Raw genomic sequence first — 22,077 nt, 5'->3', positions numbered from 1 at the left:
AGTATTGGAGTGGCCATCACAAAGCCCTGACCTGAATCCCATAGAAAATTTGTGGACTGAACTAAAAAAGTATATCCGAGCAAGGAGGCCCATAAACCTGAATGAGTTACACCAGTTCTGTCAGGAGGAATGGGCAAGAATTCTGGCAAAATATTGTGAGAAGCTTGTGGAAGGCTACCCCAAGAGTTTGATTCAAATTTAACAATTAAAAGGCAATGCCACCAAATACTAACAAAGTGTATGTAAACTTTTGACTCACTGGAAATCTCACATAGTACATAAAAGCTTAAATAAATCTGCCTCTTAGCTATTATATTGAAATAACCTCTTATGGAAATAAAGCAGATACCCTAATCGACTTTACTCGGGAAATGTATGGTAACATGAAATGAGTCAAGTTGTGAAAAATTGAGTTTGAATGTCTTTAGTCTAGGTGTATGTAAAGTTTTGGCCTCAACTATACCTGCCTGCTGTTTGGGTGTCAGATGGCTGTCAATTGGGACCGGATTATTTTTATTCAAATTGGTAATCTCCGGTCCCAGCTCATCTGGCATGACCTCTGATGTAGCTAGCAAAGCAGGGTCTACCTCTCTCCACAGTTTTAGCGAATTGAGATGGTAGATCTGACGTGCCCCTCCCCTATCAGAACGAATAACCTCAGTCTACATCCCTGACACGCCGTGTGACCTCAAAACGTCCTTGCCATTTAGCGAGTAATTTGGATGCTGATGACGGGAGTAACACTAGGACTTTGTCTCCCGGTTTAAATGTTCCCAATCAAGCTCCCGTTGTATTTCCATCTCTGAAGTTCTTCAGCCTGGTGTGCAATTTTACCAAGTGAACGTAGCTTTTCTCGCAGGTCCAACACATATTGAATTTCATTTTTACTTTGGTTTGGACCCTCCTCCCAAGTTTCTTTTAACAGGTCCAAAATTCCACTGGGCCTTCGCCCGTACAATAATTCAAAGGGGGAAAACCCTGTGGAGGCTTGGGGAACCTTTCTCACTGCAAACAACAGGGGGACAATTAGTTTGTCCCAATTTCATAAATCGGTGGAAATGAACTTACAAATCATTGTTTTCACGGTCTTATTGAAACGCTCTACCAGCCCGTCGGTTTGAGGGTGGTAGACGCTAGTTTGAATAGACCTGAGGTCCAACAATTTGCACAGTTCCTTTAGTGTCTGCGACATAAATGAAGTGCCTTGATCTGTGATAATCTGGATTTCCACACGGAATAAAAAATGAAATAGGGCCTTCGCAATAAACTTAGCTGATATATTGCGGAGGGGCACTGCCTCTGGATATAGTGTTGCATAATCCACTAGGAATAATACACAGCGATAGCATACCAATTCTTTCGAAGAGGACCTCAACTAATGGAAGCGGATGCAAAGGAGCTTTTGAGATGGCCGCTGGATTTACTTTTTGACATTCCGGGCACTCCGCACACCACCGGTGGATAACACCCCATATGCCTCGCCAATAAAATCAAGCCATTATATGGTTAATTGTCTCGTCTTGTCCCAAATGACCTGCCAACGTATTGTTGTGAACTGCCTGAAAACCCATTTTCCGATGGCTTTTTGGCACTAAAAGTTGTGTGCTATCCTCGGTTGTATATGGGTCCCGACTCACCCAATACAATTTATCTTTAATAATACAAAAATAGGGGTATGTCAATGCCCTCTGCTGGTCGAGAAGCCTCCAATAAATTTTAATCACCTGTTTGGCGACTTGACTCAGCGTTTCATCCCAAGACTGTTTGAGGGTGAAGTCAGTCACTCGGGAGAGCGGGGGAGGGCGATTGGTTCCCCCCCCCCCCCCCAACCTGTGTCAGATATTTCTGCTTCACTAGGACCAGGGGTTTGTCTACCAGATGGCTCCTCCCCCGCAACTAGGTGTTGGTACACAAGGGTATTATAGCAATCAGAGTCCAAGCACGCCTGGATTGTATCCCCTTTCATACTCAGTGGTATGAGATACGTCTCTGCTGGAGCGGGGAAGGATGTGTGGCGCGCAGAGCATGGCTTCCAATGTTTACTTCCATCAGGGGACAATCTTTTCGAATGTGCCCCTTACATCCGCAACGCCAACAACCAAGCCCCAATGTTTATGATGCACTAGTCTGACCTGAAACTGGAGAAAGGGGGTTAAAGAAGGAGGCCAAGGGTCATGTGGGTCGAAGTGAGGCTTTAGGGAAATGGCTTGGGGCAGGGGTTGAACGGGGAACTGGGCGAAAAGGGGAGGGGTGGGGAAGGTTTTTAAAAGGTCTGCTTCTTGGAAGTTTCCCCCCTGTGCCCTCTCCGACAGACAGATGGTTCTCTGCCAGCTGGATAGCCGCACTCAGGGAGGTTGGTTGGTGGCACCGGAGCCAGTCAGAGGTCCCTTTTAGGAGCCCCATTATGAACTGCTCCAGCGCCACTTGCTCCATGATTTCTTCAGGAGTGCAACACTCTGGTTGCAGCCAGCTTCGGCAGGAGTCGAGGAGCTGATGAGCATAAGTGAAGGCTGCACCTCTCCCCACCCCTCCCTAGCCTATAGTTCAGCTCATTGTACCTAGTTAGGATAATATGATTATGTTAGTGTATCTGGCAGGATTGTTTTTGTCTGATTAGGTGTGATTAGATGTGATTCTGATCGATGTGGTCACTTCTGGCACTACGATCCTTACTTCACTCTAGTGTTTCTTTTGCACCTCTACATCATGAACCTATGCACTTGTTGTACGTCGCTCTGGATAAGAGCGTCTGCTAAATGCCTATAATGTAATGTAATGAAGGGCTGACCGACTTCAGCAAGCAAAAGTTTGTGCAGCTTTTCCGGTGGCCCTCCGGCTTCAGTCCCACCCGTTCCCAGATGGTGGCCCGGAGGGTTGCATAATCAGCCAGTGCACCAGCCGGAATGTTGCGGGCAGCCATTTGCTCTTCCCCCGAGAGCAAAGTGAGAAGGCACAACGCTCATTCCTCCACCGGCCAGTTACACACCATGGCCGTCCTCTCAAAAAGATTGATAAATGCATCCAGGTCGTCCTCCGGTCCCATCTTCTCTAGTTTTAGGTTTGCCAGGAGGGGGGTCGGGGTGAGACTGGCTGTTCGCACTTTCAGCGACTCCGTCAGGACAGCTCGATCCGCAGTGTGCGATGCAGACATAGCTTGCATTGCTTCTTACTGATGTTCCTGCAGGCTGCGGAAAGCTTGGTGTTGCAACTCCTGCATCTGTGCTAGCTGCTTCGCCATCTGCACTAGCGGAGAGCTTTCCAGTCTTTGAGACTCCTCTGTCCTGGGTTTTGGCACCAAATATGTCACAAGCCTTGACCACCCTGGCAGGGACAGAAGAGCTGGACACAGGGAGATGCAGAAATTCCAGATATTACATTACATTTAGCATAGATAACTCTGGTGTTTTATTTGGAATAACGAGAGTGCGTAATTAGCCACAAACACAAACGGAAAAACCTTCACCTGTCAGTCTCACGGGATCTGGGCAAAAACAATAAACTAAAATAACAAAGACAAAATAAATGAAATCATACGGACACTTTTCAGCCTCTTTTCTGCCTGTACATGCTCTCTCTCGCCATTGTGGGGGATCCCCGGTCTCAGACGCCTACTGTGAAAGAAGCACACTTTTATATCCTGGACTTATTTGTAACATCATCCAGGTGTGTGCCTACTTAACCAGTAAGCGTGGTCCTCCAATTACCCTGAATTCCTCTCGCAGACCGAGCCCTGCCACACGTCTTTACTGAACAGAGCAGGATTGGATGAGTTGTGGTTTCATTGTTTTAAATACACATATTTCAATCATTTATCTCCCGATTCCAAATCGGCACAGATGTGACTTGTATTAGGACTACTCACACATAGACATTGCCAAGCGACAAAACGGCAAGTTTATCTACATATAGAATTTAAATAGAACAAACATATAAAAGGGTATAGAACAGGTAAAATCAGGTTTCCACCTCACACATGATTAGTAAGCAACTGGCCAACAAATAAGTTAAAGCCTGCAGAAAATCAAGATTTGTTGAAAAAGGTTTATTCACTCTTCCCTACTGACATGACTACATAGACAAAATAAGAGTACAGTATATATAACATAGCAAAACCAAAAATCACCTAATCCCACATACATACCGTTTTTGGCAATAAATGAAAAAAATTGGTTGCTGGTTTAAAAACCCATGCACAGTATGATCTTTTCAACCAACAGTGTTTTGTCCAGTATATATTGCAGATATGAACGATTTATTTAGTTATTTTTCATTGTTACTATGCTGCACCTGTATTTCAACTGTCCTGCACGTTACGATTGTAACATCGGACGTTAAACATTTGTTTAAATTGTATACAAACCATTTGTGATCACATCTAAGTTAATGTGACTTCTTGTAGCTGACAAGTGCACACTCTTTGTAGTGCAATTTCACAGCTATTGAGTGAACTACTTGAAAGTAATTGAGTAAAAAGTGAAAATTGTCACAATTTTGCTGGTTCTCCCCAGTTCAAAATTTCTTCTTGACCACATGCGTTAATGACATTCTGTGATCAGTAATTTGAAATAAAGTATACAAGCCAAAAAATGTTAATTTTTTTCTCTTTATGTGAATATTAGCATTTTATGTAGAAAACTACTGGACAAAGCAATACATGTTCAAGCTGATTAACAAATCTTACTGGTAGAAATTTTACAAACAGCTCAATTATGTTGGTATGAACTAATACATACAATAATTCATAATGATCATTACTTGTTTAACTGAAAGGCTAATTATTTCTACATTTTCATTTTATGTTCATATTATGTTCATTATATTTTATATTTATTATCCAAAAAAGCAATTGCTACAAAATACTGCATTAATCATCAAACTGTTTATAAAGGCAATCTATCCATAATTTGTGCCAATGCTGTAGCTATCATTTTAACTACAGTCAATCAAAATGAAAAGATTGTTCAAGTTCATTCTTCTCATTACAGATGGGTGTAAGAAAAAGAATGACACAGTACCCCAAGGACCACAATGCAGGCTGAAGAATAGCCATACACAATTAAAAATAGAAATAAATACAGGAATTAAAATAATCAAAAAAGAGACAATGAGCAATAAATGCAAAGTATTTTTTTCTGCTTCTGGGATTTATATGAATGTCAAATTAGACCGCATATGATCCATGAAAACCATTGATAGCCTTTTGAATAGGTTTACGCCATAAATGTGGTCTGAGCTGGCAGGCGGAAAATGACACAAATTGCATTGCACTGCAACATAGACTGACATATCCTCAGAAGGTCACCCCTCCCACTACGGCGCAGTGCAAGTCATGAAATTACCAAAGGGAACACCATTTTGACGGCTCTCAACACGCCATGGCCGGAAAATAGAGCCTATAATGTAATAACAGTGTATAACACGCTAAAGTTATTAGGCCTACATTATGCGCTCAACACTTATTACATTGTAGGCAGATTATTACAAGAGTCTGACATTTTTATGCACAGCTATTATGCACAGTTTTTACATCCCGGTGCTTCAGAAAATGCTATTTCTCATGCTTTATTTTAACAAACTTAAACTTGTGTTTAACTAAAATACTTTAGGACTAGGCTTAATCAATCTCTGAGAAACTGGATCATAATGCATTTTTTAAAAATAGACAAACATTTGTAAACTGCATTGTGTTCTCAACAGAATAGCCACGTGACTTCTGGAATATTTAACAATACATGTTTGTTATCCTTGTGGTTGAAAATAACAAGAGAGTATTTTATGACAAATATTTTATTTGCAGAGAAAAAACTACAGATATTGTCAGAATCAATATTTTAGAAACTAAGTCACCTCTGTCATCCATTGCAAAGAATACACAAAAATGATAATGATTCACCACAGGGATGCCAGGATTCACTTTCATAATTGTTACTGAATTCGATTTTTGTTGAGTTGATATACACATTAGGACAGCTCTGTAAAAATCTTCTTTCTCAAGTAATCCTTCCAGGCATCCTTGGTGGAGAGCTCCATTGAATTCCATTCAAAATGAGGAACCTGTTGAAATGACAGTCCCAATAGTCATTATTTTTACCAAGAAAAAATTCCCCCCGTACCATTAATTGCATTATATTGTTATTATTCTTATTTGTATGGTTATTGTGGTAGGAATACATAACAAATGTATTTTACAATGATAAATATTTTAGAATACTGCCATGGCAAAATCAGTCAAAATCATTTTAAAACAAATCCCATTAAGAATGTCATCGACATCTCAAACCTTGTCTAATAAGTCTTTGCAAAGAACCATGGCAGCCATGTTAATTCTTGGAATGGTGTTGAATTACAGCACATTACAGTTCATTTCAAGAACATAATGATGCCAACGTGCTCAAACAGAACACATACTCACACATGCACAGTATATAGTGATGTGAAAAAGAAATTACACCCGTTCAATTTGATTGAATTACATATTAGTCCTCACCAAGAGTAGATTCATCTAATGTCATGTGACAAATAACACACGACATTCGTTTTTAACAGAAGATTCAACCAACAAAAAATTCACCCCGTGATTCAGTAACTTGTAGAAGCCCCATTAGCAGCAATAACCTTAAGTAGTACTTAAAGGTCCAAGCAGTGAAGCTGCTGGAACCTTATTATTTTTGTGCTGGTTTTTATTATTATTAGGGGTCCAAGCAGCGAAGTTGTTGGAACTCTATTGTTTTTGCACAGGTTTTTTTAAAATTAATAATTTATTATTTATTTTTCTCCTGAAAAAACACTTATATCTCCCAAATGGTATGGTGAAAACTTTTGAAACTCGGTAGACATGTTAGGGATGTGTGTACTTGCGATTTATTAGAACATGGTAGCTATTAACCTAGTGGTGGTGCTATAGAGCACATTCAAATATTTCATTAAATAGTAAACCGTTTGACCAACAGTCATGCAACCAAGACTATTAGAAGCCTGTTCAAAAAGAAAAAAGATTATTTGGCCAATAAAATGCGGTGGCCTACATTTTCCGATATTTAAAAATTTCGCAAAGAAGAAATCTTCATATCATGAACCATCAATCCGGTCTGTGTCAGGTTCGATGTGAATCATGCTTCGAGAGTCGACTGGTCTCCCCCACCTCTGTGGTCCAGCCCCTCTTTCGTCATTGCCTCCACCCTGCTCACATCTGTCGCCACCTGCTGTTCCCCATCACCGCCACCCGGCCCCACCCATCTTCTGAGCCACATTATAAACCCTATAAAACTGACTGACATGTCGGTCACCAGTCAGCACCCTGAGCCGACCAGAGGAGGATGGGTCTCCCCCTTGAGCCTGGTTCCTTCCAAGGTTTCTTCCCATCTGCCACAGGGAGCTTTTCCTTGCCACTGTTGCCTTAGGCTTGCTCCTGTGGGGGTTTAGGCCAGAGTTGTCTGTAAAGTATATTGTGACAACTGCTGTAAAATATGCTATACAAATTAAATTTGATTGATTGATTGGTCTTTGTACTAGTCCCTAGCTAAATTGTGAAGCCATCCACTGGAGATCAGTCGGAGACATCAGTCACTGTTGTGTATGCTCTTCGCCTCTCAAGAAAAATAATATAAATATGTATAACATAAGATAATACGGACGTTTAATATGGACGTTTAACATTTTATGCCTATTTTCGATTACAGTTGATGTTTTATTTATTTATTATATTTTTTGGTATTTTGCGGGACTATTGAAGAATCCTCGGATTCCAGCAGCAATAGAGACCGGCGAGCTGTTATTCTCTACAGTGACATCCACTGGGAAAACCCGAAGAGCGCCTACATCGCATAATATAGCTACAGATCCGGGAATTTCATATAGAAAACCGTAGATGGTGAGTAACTATGCCTCCACTCACCTCTCCGCCGGCTTGTGAGGGCTGTCACCACTGGGACCAGAAAATCGCCGAATTAGTGGGAAGAATATCAGTGCTACATCAGATAAAGAACAACGAGCTGCTCCTCGACCCCATGATTGCCCTGAGCCCTCCAACTTCCGCCACTGCTGGAGAGCTGGATAGCACTGTGCCGTGGCTTCCACTTAATTTCACCGCTCCGTGTCCTGAGGCTGCCCCTATCCAGTCTCACGACTGTGGTCCCACCTGGGCACTAGACCTAAAGTTTCGGCTAGCTCAACTCCTAGCCAAGCGGTGCCCTGGTCCATTACCTCTAGGGGAAAGCGCAGGGGCAAGCGCCTCTCTCTCCCCTCTCCACTAAAACACATCCTACTGGAGAACAGATTTAACATCTGGGACTTGCAGAAGTTCCCCTCTTTGGCTGGCCAGACCCAACTTTCCCCCAATTGTCTGTAGCCAGGCGTTCCCCATCGTCCACAGCCCGGCACTCCGAGCTGTCAAAAGGCACCGGCCCCTAGCCCAGCGCTGGCCACTGCCCATGGTCCGTTGCTCTGAGCCACTAGCTCGACCTCCCGATCACAAGGTTAGGGCTACGGCTAGCTCCCGGGGTCCATCTCCACCGCGGGAAACTAGGTCGCAATCCTCACCTCCTCCAAACGCTCATCATCGGTGACTCTATTATCAGGGACAATAAGTCGAATTCGGCAACGACTTATCAAACATTCGGTGCTACTGCAACCAACGTGTGAGATAAAAACAGAAACGCGTTGTTTTAGTTTCATTAGTAGATGACACACGACAACTATGCCGAAAACGGAGTTTCGCAGCCCCACCATTGTCGCTCTGGTCATTCATTTAACACGCACCCCCTCCCTGCAGTCTCATCTAAAAAACACCCCCCACCCTTGACATAATGGACAATATTGTCTATCTTGGCATTCATAAAAATATTCTTTCACCACTAAAAAATCGTATTCCGTCATAGCAACAAGATAAACCCGACAATAGCCCTAAGATATGCCTATACAGCAGTGAAAACGCTGCTCACTGAATAACGAAAAAAAAAAAGTTATGGCTTAAAAAGTTTTTAAAAATGATACCATGTCATTCTACAGTCAATATCTGGGACTAAATATTGAAGAAATATAAAAGCTTACTGTTTTACGTGTAGAGATGTCCCATTTGAGACCACGTGGTCATATATTGTCTTGGACAATCCGTTTGGGAAATATACGCGTATCTGTGACGCCTGGGTATCTTACAAAATAGCTGTGCGTAATACCACACCTGTTGTTTACGGCGTCGTCACCCTTTTTAGTACAGTCTGGCTTGATTGACAATTCATTTATTCAGTAGGCGAGAGTATAAGCTTTCTAACGATGTATAACATGTCTAATTCTGCTTTTGGAATAGCGTTTTATAGGTCAGCGTAACAGAAAATATTCTTAGCATCGCATTCACTTACGCATTCACTCTGTTAGCATACAAATACGCTGCACCTAACGAAACGTGTTCAAGGATATTTCGTAATTTCTGGGAAAATACTATTATTGTTTAGCCAGCACTGTCTAGCGCTGGCTATCAAACTAAGTGTAAACGCTGTTATTACGGTTTTGATTACTACTAGACCAAGCAATCAGCACTCAGAACATACTGTAAGTACATCAAACCTAATAGCTGTTCCTCAACAGCCCATAGTGTCCCTACACTCTGTTACTTAAACCATTAAAGTGGCACTACTTAATGTAAGATCACTCTCAAATAAATCTTTCCTAATCAGTGACCTGATTATTAGTCATAAATTAGATTTTGTGTTCCTTACTGAAACTTGGCTTGATTTGAACAGAGCGGTTGTTCTTGCTGAATCAGCACCCCCACATTTTAACTTCATTGATGCCCCCAGAGTTGATAAGAAAGGGGGAGGAGTAGCTGTTATTTTTTCAGATGTATTTCAATGTAGTCAGGTATCATTTGGAGACTTTTCATCGTTTGAATATCTTGCTGCTATACTGAAATGTTCCCCTCGTGTTTTACTCCTGATTGTATACAGACCGCCAAAATATTCTAGTAGTTTCTTCGATGAGTTCGCTGAACTACTGTCCATAATCTCCATGGAATATGACTGTCTATCTATATCAGGAGATTTTAACATCCATGTTGACAACCCCAACGATAACAATGCCAAAGAACTAAATAACTTGACACCTTTGGACTGTCTCAACATGTTTCTGGGCCCACCCAAACAAAGTGCACACCTTAGATTTATTTATCACAAGGGGTTTTAAGTCATCATTTGTTACGGCTATTGTTGTTGCTCTGATCAAAAACAGTTAAAAAATGATATATCAATGAGAATACCACTGCACTGTTTATGGAAACTATTTCCCTGTCTCTAACCTCTGACTCAGCCTCTGTTAATGATCTCTTAGATAATTTCAATTCTAAAATTGTAAACATTATTGATGTCATTGGGGGTGAAATCAACTTCTGGTAAGCAAAAAGCACTGTTGAGAAATGCCGCATCTGTAAAGATCCAGAAAAAAGAGTGCCGGAAAGCTGAACGTAAATGGTGAAAAACTAAGCTCCACATTCACTATGACATCTATAAAGACAGACTTCATTCCTACAATCTAGAATTGAAAAGTGCTAGACAATCATTTTTCTCTGACATCATTAACAAAAACTTTAATAATGCACACACTCTTTGCCAGTGTTGATAGGCTGACCAACCCCCCGGCACAAATAGCTCCTGAACTCCTATATGCCGATAAATGCAATGTGTGTACCTCCTTCTTTAGGGATAAAATTCAAAACATTAGACAATCTATCAATAGTTCCATGCCAAACAAAAATGTATCACCATTACATTCATACAAAAGTAACTTGATAAACATGACCCAGTTTAATGCCATTGACTACAAAACTCTTGAGGAAACTGTACAACATCTTAACCCCTTAGCGCACATGCCAAATCTGGCCATTCCTTGCCCATTTAGGGGGTATCCTATTTAAAGCTTTATAACTCCAGATGTGTACACCACAGAGACTTGGAAAATGGCTTAAATGAAGCAAGACATTTGTACCATTTACAATGCTAGCTTAGATTACTTTATATTCATAATTTTGGCATAAATAAAGTGCCACAAATGCAATTGTCTAGGTGAAAAATCTAAAATAAATTCACACTTTTTTTTAGTTCGCAATGAAATACTGAGAGATTGCATATATACAGCAGGTTAAAGCATACCTGTCCTGGATCAAAAACTTCTTGACCACAACAGGGTTTCCGCCAGTGTATTGCAAGCCCAGCAGCCCGCCGGGCCTAAATTGCCTAAGCATCAGGGATTTTTAAAAAAAATGTATTTTTAAGATGTTTTTTAAACTACAGGTACAGTGGGGCGGCTTGGTTGGAAAGCTCACCAGCGACATCTGTTGGTTAAAACATGAACGCACTATAGGAAAACAGCAGGTCTGTTCTTTACCCTCATTGTGCATAGAGTGACGTTCAACACTTATGCTTCCAACTATCCCAAGCTAACGGTACCTAGCAAGGCACCATTTCTTTAGTAGGCTAACTAACCTCGTTACAAACTGTGTTATCACTTCATCTCATTGGTAAGTACATTCTTTTTACATTAACTTAAGCAGCGTGTAGGTAACGTTTAACTAGTAGCATGAATGTAACGTTCGATACATTGTAACATTACATGATTTATTAATCGCCATCTAAATAACGACTTCACTTGTTTATTAATAATGTTAGCTTGGTGACATTGATGTGTACGACAACGTGGTCATTTAGCTAACTTAGCTAGCTAGCCAAACAGTCAGTAACACAGATTCCAAGGCTGTACATTGTTGTAAGATTCAGTAGCCAATAAGTAGGCAGTGTTGTGCATATCCCGCTCTTACAGCTCGTTTCCAGCCCAAACCACTGCAAAGACAGCAAACTTTTTTTTTTTGTCAGTGACATTTCCTTCTGACATCTACGACGGCAATCGCAAACACGACATTTGTTTTGCCTTTTTGTACAGCTATTTCCATGGATAAAATCACATTTATTATTATTATTTATTGGTAAAAACATATAGTCTACTTCATATCCAGGGAGATAGCCAACTACCTGCACGTTACATGACATGTGTAGCCATTCAGTAATACGATCGCATTTCAGGCTAGAAAATAACCCGTTAATCCAGAGAAATTGCCGAGTTGTCTTAGAATCTTTATCGCAACAGAATGTATCAAGGCTGGCAGCCCGGATCAAATTTGTTGTGACAGCTGCCTCCAAAACAAACACCTGAGAGAGGCTGCCTGCGTGCGTGCCTCTCCAAGGCGCTACGTCATTGTTTTGCAATGTGCAGCTGTCGTAAAACATGCTGGCTTCGACAAGCGGAATCGATAAGCTCGGAGCCATACGATTCCAATGAATAGGACAACTTGGAACAGGTTTGCGATTCCCATCCCTATTTAAATGTGCCCAGCATTCCAAGACTGTAAGAATCAGTAGCCAATCAGGACAAGTTTTTTGTAGAGTGCAAAAACTTTGATATTATTTATTTTAATTTAATTTAATTTAATTTAATTTCTTTTGTTGTTGTTGAAAACACAGCATTCCAAGTCTGTACATTGTTGTCAGATTATTTGTAACAGATTCTTTGTAAGACTATGCTATTCTGTAAATAGTTGTTGATTTTTTAAAATGTGTGTTGAATAAATGACTTGTATATAACAGCATTCACATTACGTAGTTATATTTTCAAATCTCCAGTCAGCTTTTAGCACTGACTTAATGTAGGGCCCTATGGAATCTGTGTTATAGCTTTTTTAAATTCTCAATTCCGCGATTCCATCCGTGATTCTGTTATCACAGAAAATATAGGGCCCTACCTTAATGCTGCCATCAGTCTGTCGCTGGCCCGCGCCGGCCCCCATCAAAAAAGACACTTGGCTGCCGGCCCACGCCAGGCCGCCGGCCTCCGTCAAAAGATACTTGCCACCGGGCCTAACAACTTTTCTGGGGGAAACCCTGCCACAAGTTCATAAAATCTAAGGGTGGATATGTAGAACTACTAAAGATCTGGATATGTAGAACTACTAAAGATCTATGAAGCAAAAACTAAGCTGTGTACCCGGCGTCTCCAAATCTACCAAAAATGTTCAAATTACGCATTGCTGTAAATCGCAACATATTCACGTATTTCACTACATATCAACTGTTTTTACTCAAGAAACTCACTGTTGCATCATTTCGAGTGGGAATTACAAGCTTTCCATCATTACAGTGGTGTAAAATAGCTAGGGGTCCAGAAACATATCCAAAATCTCTCCAATAATGAATATAATGCTTTTTGTCCACTGTAAAGCATATAAAGGAGCCCCTTATGATGGTTTAAGATGAAACATTGCTATCAGATTTTTAAAAAATGCAAAAATATTGTCACACAATGCCGTACAGTACCTAAATGTGTAATAATTAACTCTTGTATGTATTTCTATACTCTGTACTCTCGTATGTTTTCTTGTACGGCGATGGGAGGACACGAAAACAATTTTCAACCGTCCACCACGTTTTGGCAATGTTCAAACACTGTTGTCATCACTGTTGCATGCATCACAAAAACTACTGGACTACCAACTAATGCTTACATTACAGTGTGAAATATCCTCATTATAAAATACCATTAACCTATTTAAAGACACTCAATTTCAAAAATAACGTATATATAACTAAAATATTTTAAGTAGTAATACTTACATAGCAATGATGAAATCTTATTGTTTTCAGTAGATAGAGACCGAGACAGGAAATCAATGATATACAGTACTGTGCAAAAGTCTTAGGCACCTGTAAAAAAAAATGCTGTACAGCTAAGATGCTTTCAAAAATAATGAAATGAAAGGTTATATAATATAATATAAAGAGCAGTAAGTAGTTAGAAACTAAATAAAATCAATGTTCGGTGTGGCCCTCCTTCGCCTTTCAAACTACATCAATTCTCTTATAAAACTGCAGGACAGTGTACCAAAGAAAATAGGCTGGTAGGTTGTTCCAAGCATTTTGGAGAACTTGCCACTGTTCTTCTGCAGATGTTGGCTGTTTCGCTTGCTTCTGGCTCTCCAGGTAATCCCAGAGACCCTTGATCAAGTTTTTATCTGAAAAGTAGTCTATAGCCGCGTTTCCACCAAAATTACCCGGAACTTTCAGTCCCAGGAACTACTTTACCAGGAACTAAAAGTTCCTTCAGCCAATGGTTGTCTGCGTTTCCACCGGGGTCTAAAGTCCCGCGAAGATTAGGCAAATTAGCCCACTGACGTATGAAAAAGCGGCGTTGTCGTCGGTCCATCTGTCATGATTTCTTCTGTAATCCCATACTACCACCGAAGTAGCCTACATTATTTTCTAATAACCGGGACAGCCCGGAGGGGTTTATTCCACTTATATACAACGGGTTACCAACAATGACTATATATGGTTACTTTTGTATTTATTGATTTTTATCGATTTAATCACATGAAATTGAAATATTCTTCTGCAGCCGTTTGGGCATATTTTACCGCTGTCAAGCAAAACTGTCGTTGGTAGTTGAACTTGGACCGTTATGCAACAAATAGGATATAACAGGCCAATAGTCAGATTGTAACTGTTTTATATATCCTCTCAAACACATTCATTATGTTTTTATGCGAACATTCGCTTTCATGTCTTGACATCCGAAGCGACAGAATGCATAAACATTTCCAATATAGGCTAACTGGCAACAACAGCAGAAAACATGCACACGTTGTAAACAATTTGCTGTTTGATTACTTTCTCATCGTCAATTCCATATAGGCTAATCGCAAAATGACAAGAATAGAACGAAAACTCGGACTTGCGTGAAAATTTAAATTAGTAGTGGTACAGCCACCGTTTGTTTTCCTTCGAAGTTACTGCTAGCCGAGCAGCGAAGTGTGCCCTCCAGATGCGAACCATGCACCATAAATTAGTCCATAGTCTTCCTGGTCTTTTTGTGGAATTGAAGAATGGCAGAGTAAAATTACGGCAGTCTGAAAAAGCTAAAGGTACGATTACTAGAATTAACCTGTTATTTTACCCTGACAAAAAGTGCGGAAGGTGATTTCCAGTTTGCTTTTACTGTATCACCAATGTGAATTACGCAGAACTACCGCATACCTCACATAACTGTATCAAACGTTTTGAGTCAATTACAACGGGCTAAGAAAATCCGGAAGAAAATATTCAGCAACCGAATTAATCAGTTTGAATGTTTTAGTACGTAATATGCTGTCCCAGCACGAATGCTTAGCATTTTATAAAACAAATACTAAAGCAAGAAAAGAACAGAAGAGCACACGTTATAATTCCAAGACATTGGCAGGCTATAACCAAAAGTAGGCTACTGCGCCGCATAACATACAAGTTTGATTTGAAGTTATTATGAAAATAATGGTTTGCGCCTGCATATTTTCAAACATGGCGCCTGAAAATAGACACAAAAAAATCCCGTGAGTACTCGACCAATCAGAAATGTTCAGCGCTGCAAGCTCCACCCAAAAGGTTCCTGTACTTTCGGAAAGTACTACCCCCCGAGCAGGAACCTTTTGGGGGGTAAAACAAAGCCCCCAGAACTAAATTTAGACCCTAGTTCCTGCGGTGGAAACGCACTGAGTTCCTCAAAAGGTTCCTAGTTCCGGGGTATAGTTCCTGCGGTGGAAACGCGGCTTATTACTTAAAATTAGAGCCCGACCGATGCCAGATTTTTGGGTCCAATGCCGATCCCGATTTGAGAGTCCTAGCCCATCGATTACCGATGTTTTGACAGATATTTTGTCAAAAAGTGCAACATTTTCAAATCAATTTGAAAAACTTATATTTTATTAAAGTTTCTATATTTAAGAACATTTAACTTAAAGCAAACAAATAAAAATAAACACACAAAGAACTTTTTAGATAAAAAAATGTAAAAGATGATATTCAATTAAATATATATATATTAACACCATCTTTAAGTGTGTGAAATCAAAATAACTCCACACCTTGCTTTTACTCCTTTCTTTTCCAGCCATCTATAAAAAAATAATTTAAAAAAATCAGTTTTCCAGTTTCAAACATGTATTTTTATGAATATTATTATTATTGTTGTTGTTATTAATTTATTATTATTTCTTAGTATCTATTCTCAGTAAATGAATTATATTTTCTTATTTTATTCCTACTACATGATCTCAAAGAGTAAGACTTTATCTAGCGAGCTTCTCTGTCCATAAGAATTCGGTGGTGAAAATAACTACAATGCGCTCTGACGTGTGACTAGATGACACACTAGCTCGCAATAACACGTTGGCTATTGACACAGCATCATATAGTAGCTAATATCATTATCTCAGATAAAAAAACGAATGTGTGATGCATTCAATCACCATTTTATTTTGGCTGGTTATTTATTTGAGAATACAGTGATGTCCTCTGTAAATGTAGATCCTATGCTGCTTATGTGCTCACTGCCACTTCAGAAAGGCTTGCTAGCCAGCTAGCTTGCTAAAGTGAACCAAATATGTTAGCTAGCTCGCTTGCTTGATAATGAGGATTGATAAACATAGTGGTTGTATAAACGCATTTAATTAAAAACTTTCACTAAATATACATACCTTTATTGCGGCAATCGAATCTGTGCAGACAGGTCTTGCAGTGGAGAATACTGGATGAGGCACGAGTGACAAACGTCTTATTACAGAAGTAGCGCGTCAGCTGCTGCAGTTCACACTTGTATTAGAGCTCCCTCTACTGGATAATTCTAGTAAATAGCAATTACAACATTCAAACAGACAAGTACAGATAAATAATCAATGTTTTTTTTGTTTATTATACTTATTTAAAAATCGGGACACATCGGCTGCATAACTGCCGACCCCGATGTCGTCAAAAGTCAAATAATGGCCGATATATCGGCCAAACCGATACATCGGTCGGGCTCTACTTAAAATATAACATTATTTAACAAAATACAAAAATGTATCTGTAAAATTTCATTTTTTGTAAAATTCATGTTTGGAAATCTTTTCTACTGACACACTAATGCAGAAAACAAAAAATAAACATCTAAGACCAAATATATACTATATATTATATTTAAAAATCTAGGGTGCCTAAGACTTTTGCACAGTACTGTAGTTCTATCCGCTTCTGTCTTACACCAGAAAACGATGTCAGCTAGGTCTATCAGCAAACATATGGCTTAGCTATGCTCAGAAGTCCTCAATAATAATAGTATTTTCCAAGAAATTACAAAAAATCATTGACAATGTTTTGTTAGGTGCAGCGTCTTTTGCTTTTACTTTTTTTTACGTAAATGAATGCGATAACGAAACGTTCGATTACGCTGACCTATAAAACGCTATTCCAAAAGCAAAATTAGACATGCTATACATCGTTAGAAAGCTTATACTCTCGCCTATTGAATAAATTAATTGTCAATCAAGCCAGACTGTACTAAAAAGGGCGACAATGCCGTGAACATCACAAATGCACGTATATTTCACAAACGAATTGTCCAAGACAATATATGACCACTCAGTCTCAAAAGAGACATCTCTATGCGTAAAACCACTGAAGCTGTCAAAAGTGCCATGAAATTGAGTTCGAATATTAGCTTTTGTAATTAGAGTTCGAATATATTCGAATATCATTTGCCTATAATTCACAAAAATAAGCTGCTTATTGTCGGGTGCAATATGCACGTAACGCTCCCTCTAAACTGGCCTGAGCATTATTTTCCACAAGCGGCCAGTAGAATAGAGGACTTCAGTGAACTTTCATACTAGGTTGCTACATCTGGGGCTTCATTTATAAAACGTATTTTAGATCAACTGTGTGGCGCGTACGTAGAAAATCACGTCAAAGTAGTGATTTATAAAATTTAAACATGACTCGATTTGACCGTGGAAACGGTTGTAGCTCTATGTCAGGTCTTCACTTGGCATATTCACACAAGTTAATTTTATAAATGAGCCCCTGCAGTTTCTATAGCTTAATGCACAAATGAATAAAGCACTTTCTCGTGGATGTAATTTGGCACAACTTTTTTATTTTATTAATCATTTATTAATCACAATGAAATGATTGTTTATAGGAAATCCCTGTTTATTTGTTAACACAAAAACTATTCAAACGGCTAATACCTGTAGCCTAAAACAACATAAATTACTTACTGTTTAGTTTGTTTAACTTCTTTCATCATCCAATTTTATCAAAATCTTCAGAACAGAAAGGAAACATAGCCTGCCATGGGAACATTATTTAGCCTAAATTGTTAGCTGACCAGATCTGTTGAACAAAGTGAAAAGAGAGACTGGCTTGCGAGGCTACCAGTAACGTTAGGTGTCCATGGAGCTGAAAGTATCACCGGAGATACTGGCAAGGAAAACCAGACGATCCACTTGTTCTGGGTCCAGGGCAGGACGTTTTTTGTTGACAGAGGAAGTAACGTTAGCACAGGAAATGAACCTTGCGTGCATGAACATGATTCGCCGCATAAAATTAAAGCCTCATGTTAATTACAAAATGCGGGATCCAAAACTAATATTCGAATGCTCAAATTTAGGTTTGAACTTTAAAAAAAAAAGATTTTAGAATAGTTTTCAAACTTCGACTATTTAGGGCTCCCTTCAGACTGGAATAACTTACCTTCAAACATATGATCCTTGACTTCACTTCACATGTTTAAAAAAGGTTTGTCTTCTTATTTTCAGTTAAATTGTTCATGTTTCAGATGATGCTATACCTATAATAATATACAATTTACAGTAGCTTATATTCAATACTGCTTATTCTTTATTAGGCTATATCTTTGTTGGGCAATTAGGCCTACTTGTTCACGGCCTCTTTGTGGCCATCAAGTGGTTTTTTACAATGGCTTGGCTGAATACTCGATTCTGATTGGTCCAAAGGGTGTGCATTATTTCTCAGTAAAGGGACACCTCAGGCCTTTTAACAGTTCTAAAATCAATGTGCTACAAAATCCAGCATTCTAAAGCAGTTAAAACAGCAACATTATTCTTTCGGTTTTCAATTGTTGTTACGTCCCCTCCCCTTTTCATTGTCCAATTTCGCAATTTATGGCAATGATGAATCACGGTTCTAGTTACTGGCTTCATTTAGGAATGCCAACAATCCGACAAAATACGGAATCGTCCCTTATTTTGACAGTCGAATAGGCGTTCCGTATTTAAGTAATGGCTACGGGACGCATTTTCATCCATACCGTTGTAAAGGATTGCGTTTGTAGTAACCGCTGTTATGAATACAATTCAATAGTTGGCTAGCTAGCTAGCTAGCCGGGATAACAAGCATGCTGTGAAACCACTCTGGCTTAAAACCCAGAATTTTAATATTGGCTAGGTGACAAGTGACGGCGAAACCATTATAAAGCTAACTGGCATCAAAACCCGGTTTCATGGAGTGTCATGGAAAAACAGAATGTCTACACTGCGAGACTGCACCATTTTAAAAAGCAAGAAAGAGCTAGGGAGATTAATTTGATTGAGTTATTGAGTTCATGCAGTTTTCTTAAATAATGTAATGACCAAAATTGGTGCTAATTGTATGGTATAAAACGAGGAGGAACTATTTTTCTTGATGGAATCGTTTTCATAGAATTAATGACCAAAGGTTTTTGATTAACAACGGTGCAAAAAGAACTACCAACCAGAGTTTTTGCATAACAACGGTCCAAATAGAACAACCAACCAAAGTTTTGCTTGACAACGGTAAAATAATATGTTCAAACGGCCGCGGAAGAATATTTCATTTTCAGCCAATTAAGTCGATAAATATCAATAAATATTAAAGTAACCATATATAGTTATTGTTGGTAACCCGTTGTATAAGTGGAATAAACCCCTCCAGGCTGTCCCATTATTGGAAAATAATGTACTTCGGGGCTGGTCACCACCCCCGTCGTACATTTTCCAATAACGGGACAGCACGTCATGGTTTATTCCTTACGTATTCACCAACGTACTCATTTATCTGATGTTTGGTGTAGATTGTCTTAGTAGCAGTGTGACTGTGGAATTGGTTATTGTTTTTGTCTCTCTTATTACTTTAATATATTTGATTTGTTTCTTGTCTTTTGCTTGTATTGTTTGGTAGGACCCCCTCGAAAACGAGATCTCAAGGGGTTTATCCTATTGAATAAACTTGTATCATCATTCGCATGAACACTGATTCCGGCAAAATTTCAATCCTAGTGTCACTGGATCTTAGTGCTGCTTTTGATACTGTCGACCATTCAATACTACTAGACAGACTGGAAAACTGGGTTGGACTCTCCGGCATAGTCTTAGATTGGTTCAGGTCCTATCTGCAAGACAGGGACTATTTTGTTTCCATTGGTAACTACATATCTGAGCGAACTAGCATGACGTGTGGGGTACCTCAAGGCTCAATTCTGGGACCTCTTTTATTCAACCTCTACATGCTCCCGCTTGGCCTCATTATGCAAAGAACAAAATCGCTTGCCATAACTATGCAGACAACACTCAATTATACATAGCTCTCTCATCAAGTGACTATAGACTCACTGCATCTATGCATTGACTAAATCAATGACTGGATGTGCCAAAATTTCCTCCAACTAAACAAAGAAAAAACTGAGATCATTGTCTTTGGTGCTAAAAAAGAAAGGCTGAAAGTGGTGGCTCATCTTGATTCCCTTTCTTTAAAGTCCAAAAATCAAGTTAGAAATCTTGGTGTTACTTGTTGTCTTTTGGAAACCACAAGTCAGAAACTTTACGTCCAGCAAGAGTGGCCAAAGAAGGTTGTTTTTTTGCCACTATAGACTTGCTTCCATCCTATGAACCCACTAGACTTCTTAGGTCAGCAGGGACCGGGCTGCTAACTGTTCCTAGGATTAAAATAAAACATAGTGAAGCTGCATTCAGTTATTATGCTACACATAGCTGGAATAAACTTCCGGAAGATCTTAGATCTGCCCCAACTCTGGCTACTTTTAAAAACAGGCTAAAGACTTTTTGCCTTTAATTGCTACTAATAATGGCACTCTGATTTTCAAATGCACTCTGATTTTTATACTTTTACTTAATATTTTTTATGCTCCTTCCTTTGAATTGCCTCTGTGTATGAAATGTGCTATACAAATAAACTTGCCTTGTCTTGCAATAGCCAATATATCAGCAAATGGCTGAATGGTGAGCCAATCAAATTGACCCATATTGGGTGTGTCCATTAAAATCACTGTAATTAATTCCAGACATGGTTGTCGGCCTTGAAAAACATTCTGAATGGAACGGCAGGTTGTTCTTAACAAGACAAAACCTGGATGGTGTTGCTAGCTTGAAAAACATGGCCGTTATTTAAAAAAAGGATATTTTGCATTATTACCCATTGTTCCATCTGAAAAAAATAGTTTTGAAAAAACTTATTCTCATGCAACTGTCAGCAAGGTGAGGATTCATTTGAAATGAGTTTAATTTTCTGAACCCAATAGTTTTAACCGTTAACACCCTCATTTGACGTCCGGCACTCTGAATACCGCATACAAGTGCATCAACGGGTAAAACACCTCACTTACCCAACATGTAAAATATATTTATTAGATTTAATTTGGTAATTATTATCAAAGATATGAATAGTCAATCAAATTGCCGAATTTGTTGATAGGCAGAGGAAACTTTGATCAACCTTTATCAAAATATACAGTGCCTTCAGAAAGTATTCAGACCCCTTCACTTTTTCCACATTTTGTTACGTTACAGCCGTATTCTAAAATTGATTAAATAAATTTTTATTCTCATCAATCGGGTTCAAGTTCGGGCTCTGGCTGGGCCACTCAAGGACATTCACAGACTTGTCCCGAAGACAGTCCTGCATTGTCTTGGCTGTGTGCTTAGGGTCGTTGTCCTGTTGGAAGGTGAACCTTCGCCCCAGTCTGAGGTCCTAAGCGCTCTGGTGCAGGTTTTCATCGAGGATCTCTCTGTACTTTGCTCCATTTATTTTTCCCTTGATCCTGACTAGTCTCCCAGTCCCTGCCACTGAAAAACATTCCCACAGCATGATGCTGCCACCACCATGCTTCACCGTAGGGATGGTATTGGCCAGGTGATGAGCGATACCTGGTTTCCTCCAGACGTGACGCTTGGCATTGTGGCCAAAGAGTTCAATC

General features: G+C 39.5%; 1 protein-coding gene across 4 annotated transcripts in view; it reads right to left on the bottom strand.

Moving 5' to 3' along the window:
- Nucleotides 1-4,027: 4,027 nt before the first annotated feature.
- fastkd1 (FAST kinase domains 1) overlaps nt 4,028-22,077 on the bottom strand; it is a 97,983-nt gene continuing 79,933 nt past the window's right edge. For all 4 annotated transcript variants that reach the window (XR_010329238.1, XM_064329872.1, XM_064329873.1 and 1 more), the window contains one exon: nt 4,028-6,054. Coding sequence is in view for 3 of the 4 variants with exons in the window: in XM_064329872.1 (XP_064185942.1) it covers nt 5,962-6,054 (93 nt within the window). In the remaining variant the exon portion in view is untranslated. The remainder of the gene's footprint in view (nt 6,055-22,077) is intronic.

Source organism: Anguilla rostrata, chromosome 3, assembly GCF_018555375.3.
Source record: "Anguilla rostrata isolate EN2019 chromosome 3, ASM1855537v3, whole genome shotgun sequence".
NCBI classification, from domain to species: Eukaryota; Metazoa; Chordata; class Actinopteri; order Anguilliformes; family Anguillidae; genus Anguilla; species Anguilla rostrata.
This window is presented reverse-complemented; position numbering and strand designations above follow the sequence as displayed.